Raw genomic sequence first — 5,349 nt, forward strand, 5'->3', positions numbered from 1 at the left:
AATTTATGTTTTTATTTGCTGGTATAGCAACAAAATCGGAAAAAACAGATAAAAAAATTCAGAAATCAATTAATTTCTCTTCTATTTCTATTTTCTTGGACCAAAAACACGGACGTAAACACGTTTCACGTTTCGTTTTTATATTTTTGCTGCCACACGAAGCGTAAACGTTTTGACATTACAAATTAATTTTACGCTAGTTTTCACGCTTGATGTAGCCCCACAGTTAAACTAGAGTGGAAAATCGTTTTTTTTTCTTCTGTATTATAAATTTTGAGCTGTAATCGCATAACATTCGGCTCTTGCTTGAGCGGAAAATCGTTAAAAGAGGCTAGGGTAGGTGCATAGCTGAAACGAAGGTTCAATAAAATACCCGTTTTGGTTGATCAACGAGCAGAGCAAAGCCTACCATTTCTTCTTCTTTTTGTGACTCCTGTTCAACCGCATCACGGAGTTGTGCTGGCTTGCTACACGATTTTATTAAAAACAAATTTCCTCTTTTTTTTGACTCAAAGTGCAAAAAAATCCCTTTTCGTTGAATACGATACCATTGCCAACCATTCTATAGATATCCATTTTATTCGATCAACGCTATCTTGAGATAGAGCTGGTTGATTCATTCGCGATTTTGGACATTGGAATTTCAATTTTAATACTTGTGATAAATACTGAAAATATAACATTTAATCAAAATTATTTCGAGTAGCGGCATGTTAACGTGGATTTTTATTGTCAAGTAAACGCTGTATTTTGTGCATCCAATCGTCATGAAAAACTAACCTCGTGCTATTTACTTATAGGTGAAGCAAGTAAACTGGTTACTGAGTATAAATATAAGCTACAAAAAGCAGAACAGGAGATCGCGAATTTACAAGCCGGTCTTGCCAGATCAGAGTCACAAGTTATTCGATACAAAAGCACAGCTGAGGCGGCAGAAAAAGCAGAGAACGATCTTAAGATTGAGCGCAGAAAGTTGCAACGCGAGGTAAGTAAGTAATATTACTGCAACAGTATAGGTATTCAAGGTTTGTTTGTATGGATGGGTTTAAAGGAATGGAAAGGTGATGGCGGAAGGGTAAGGGTGGAATTTGATTGGGGATTGTCTGGGGTTCGTCTAGTTCTTTCAATGAGAGACTTATTTTTATTTTCAATTTTACTTTATTTTGTCTCGTATATGTGCCACATTTCATTTAACTGCGCTGTACTATTTAAAATGTAGCCCTCAATAATTGTGCAGTTTTGGGACGAATGTCATTGTCAATAAACCTAATATATAGAAAATGGTAGGTGCAATCTAGTGTAAACTTTGAATTAAGTAAAAACAATCCAAATACATGTACTAACAAAGATACTAGTGAGTTACAGTTTTGTGTATGCTACATAAAATGTGATCTGTATAATTTAGAAAGTCTTTCCACGAGATTTATTAAGAAACGTCAGCAATCATAGTTAAGCAAACTGTCACCGTTGAATAAGATCTTGATAACATTAAAGACGCCTGGAATATCTCTTAATTTATCTAAGTGTTCAGTCTTTTTGTCGATTCTCGGCTTTCCTAAAATAAACATCGATGGTACATGAACATCCAATTGATTGTTGTTTCAAGACATTAAAATATGGAACAAGTTAGTACTTTATAGTAGAAAAGTAATTAATTAGACCTGTATTTGAATAACAAATACACTAGCGAAATAATAACGTGACGATGAATGTAAACGCTTAAAACTAAAATGAAACGAAACCTAATGTATATACACTCGACTTGTTATGCTTTACGTTGTGCAGGATTGTTGTTACACTAAGCCGTAGGTGCCTGAACGTGTGTTCCTTTTTGTCATCGTTCTTAGTTATAAATATGCATGCTATTTTGATTTTGGATTTCAATTTCTACCATTGTGCTTACTTCTTTTACTACAACGCCGCTTAATATCTATCTTAGGTACGGGTTCATTGTTTTCTTTGTGGGGTTGTTGCCCATCTCTTACCTTTAGCATATTCACTTTTACGTTCCTTCCGCATTTCTAACAACAATGAATTCATTTAATCAAAAGCTACGAGGGCATTCATAAGTCCATCTCAAAGTGTTTATTCTATTAATTTGTTGTGTTTTCTCTTTACTCTGTTGCATTTTTAATACGCTCATTGCTGTTTTCAATGATACGCAGAATCGTGAAGCTATGGACCGATTGGAAGAACTGGAAACGTCCAACAACCACCTGTTAAAGCGACTAGATAAGTTAAAAAATGCTAAGAGTGCTTTGTTAAAGGATCTATGATGAAACACTAATAACAAATGTTTTGCAGCCAACTAAAAAATTTAAATTATCTGAATACAGCTGTCATTTCTTAGGGAAGATGCACACATAAAGGAAAGGCAAAAAGTAGACAGACATTGACTATAGTTCTTTAGCAGTAACATTAAAAACCTTTGCAAGTGCAGCCGTGTATTTTTCAAAACGGAAACAACTGCAACATTAGCAAAACAAAATAAGTAAGTTGTTTGATTCTTACATCTTTCACCGATTCACAAATAGTATCAAGTTTTGTGCGCAACTTACTCCTTATGTTCCATGATTATAGGAAGTCCAAGAAAAGCTATTGTTTTCAATGTACCACCATACTGGAATAGCAATTTTATATTTTTTATTACACGTTACCTTAAAAAAGGTAATCTAGTCTATCTGACTATTTGGTTGAAAGTGCCTATTAATTTTCATTTGTTACATTCATAATTGTCGAGCGCAACTCTCTACCGATACGTCCGATAGCAATACCACTGTATTTTAAAAATTTAATAAAATAGATGTTCACAAATATTGTAAGATTTCTTTTATTTTTGTCCAATTTGTACATACATTCAAATCCTTTTCAGTTCGGTAAGACTTCCATAATCAGAGCAGCTTTCCGTTTTCGCTGATAATCCACCGTTCACTGATTTCTTATTACCAAGATTTAATGCTTCGCAATCTACTTTTACAGAACAAATATTGTTACTTCTGACACCTCTCGCAAACAGGCCGCCGCGAAGGAAGGACCTCCTAGTTTGCAAGCGGTGCCTAGCAACAGAAAAGGGAGGGTCTCTGCCCGAGGCAATGGTCTCAATCACCGACTCTCTATTACCTCTCTGGCTAGTTTGCCTATTACAGGGAGGGGAGAGTGGATCTCTTGACCTTTCTTTCAGGTGGGCAGAGAACCCAATTTGAGAACCAACAGTTTCCAGTGGAAACAGAACAAGTGAAACACTACGTCCGCTCCGTTCTAGTAACGAATTGATTCTAGCTTTATTCTTACAATTAGGTGCTTTATATACAGATTTTTGTGCGTATAAAATGGAGACACTCGGTCACGATGTTTTGAGGCGGACGCTTCCGCGGCGGTGTTGCGCTTTCCTTTTTGCCGTAGCTTATTTCCGTGTGTATATTTTGATGCGAGCCCTACACCTCTCGACGCCCAGCCGTTGGGCCTGTGCAAGCGAACTTTTATTTGGACCATCAACTACTGGGTGTCAAGCGGTTCACAATATTTGTTATTTATTATATGCGTCGCGCTGCGCGTCGTGCTTATTTGGTTCTTTCGCGAGCGGCCGCGCGCCGCTTGTTTCGCGATGTTTTGGTCGGTCGCGCTCGTTCTGCTCGTGCAGCAACAAATATTGTTCACAGTTAGTTATTATTGAAGGTTCATGTAATGGAGCAAAATACGTATGCTTGTTACAACGACACATTTCAACAGTTATCGCTTGTTCAAATACTGGACGACTTCTTTAGCATGGCACGTAAGTCTGACAAGCCTCCGTCTGTGGCTGACGACTACAATCAACCTGCCCCACGTGGTTCCTTCATCTACTACATGTTTTGTATCAGTTGCATTGTAGAGATCGAGAACTTTGTAACTAGTTCATTTGGCGGAATCGTATTTGAGGCTTGCACTCATGTGTCTACAAGTGGGAATTTTCTTCTTCTATTTCGCACGACATGGAGGAATGGTTTCAGAGTCACAGCTGATTACTGACCATCATATTTTCAGTAGAAAGATTTTGCAGATTTAAATATATAAAGGAGTGACGATGAACCCTAGCGGGTCTTAGTATGCAAATTTTAATCGTGGTCAAAACTTTTCCTTACTCTATTGGTTTCCTTTTTAGCATTATGATGGTTTATTTTGTAGACGCAGTAATCTTCATACACCAGCACATAAGAAGATTGTTTAGAGTGATTTACTCCACCGATGGCCATATTCTTTCGACGCAAGATATCGTGGATGATTTATTTTAGGGCGCTAACCTCAAATCAGCGTTATTCAACTGTGATAATTTAGAAAGAAACGAAAAAGAAACTTTGAACAAGAAGCTATAATTTTGTTTTGAAACTTGTTTGTGATTCTGATAGGAGCAATAGTATTTATTTTGAGGAGGATCCCAAGGAGCAACTATGTACGTTTTTGTGTTCGACTATGTCGTACCGTTCGACGTACACTCGAAGGATCGTCCTTCGTACCGTTCGAAGACCTGCAAAAAGCAGCAGCATCGTACCGTCCATGTACCGTTCATTGGCCGATACCGGTACCGTACCGCGTACGGTATTTCGTACACTCTACGTACGGTTTTGAAAAAGCTATATGGCATTTGCTATAAAGTTTTGCTGATAATTATAGCTCCTCAGCGTTCCCCGTTCAGTACCTGTGGCACCACCACCACGTCAAGGTTCATTGTTGCAAAACAGCATCTTCGGCAGTCGACACACCTCCGTGCTGTATTTCACGCGGTCAATGTTGATCGCTAGCACTGTGGCGAAGAAGATCATCTTCAACACAAAGTCCGACACGAGGCCCACGATCGCGAAGATGCAGAACTACTGAATAACCCACTCCACAAATGTTGCCAGACCGTCCGTCAGGATGGTAATCACCGTCAGCAAGTTCTTCATAATCGACAGCCCCTCCCGGCTGAGGTCCTGAATCTTTACGTCGAGATTGATTGGACTCTCTCGGGTAGAACATGTACATGATGGATTGCGGTGACGCTGGTGATGGTGGTACTTTCTCTGTCGGTTCGCGGTTCTCAAGATCGGTCGCTGCCTCGATTTCCGTCTGATCCAGTGGATAGGCGCGGATTATTTTCTGCCTCAACGATTCGATGAAGAAAGGATTGTTCTCTCACAGGATAATCGTGACCGCGTACTGGATGGTGCGTATCGCGCAACGGTATACCGAACAAGCTCGTGGCTCCTTGAGACGAGCTTTCGAATCTTCGGCGCGCCGACGACGCGTACACAAAAACGTACGGTTTTCGTCGTCATGCCGACGAAAACTGTTTATTTATTTATTATTTATTTATTTATTTATTTATTTATT

The 5,349-nt window shown here is 38.9% G+C and overlaps 1 protein-coding gene across 1 annotated transcript; it reads left to right on the forward strand.

Annotated features, from left to right (window-relative positions):
* Positions 1 to 800: 800 nt before the first annotated feature.
* On the forward strand, positions 801 to 2,809 carry LOC131214214 (leucine-rich repeat flightless-interacting protein 2-like; the record flags this gene model as incomplete). Its single annotated transcript, XM_058208594.1, has 2 exons — positions 801 to 985; positions 2,166 to 2,809. Coding segments are annotated over 2 exons (296 nt in total), but the record flags the coding sequence as incomplete, so codon positions are not given.
* Positions 2,810 to 5,349: the final 2,540 nt, after the last annotated feature.

This window comes from Anopheles bellator, unplaced genomic scaffold, assembly GCF_943735745.2.
Source record: "Anopheles bellator unplaced genomic scaffold, idAnoBellAS_SP24_06.2 scaffold00275_ctg1, whole genome shotgun sequence".
Taxonomy (NCBI): Eukaryota; Metazoa; Arthropoda; class Insecta; order Diptera; family Culicidae; genus Anopheles; species Anopheles bellator.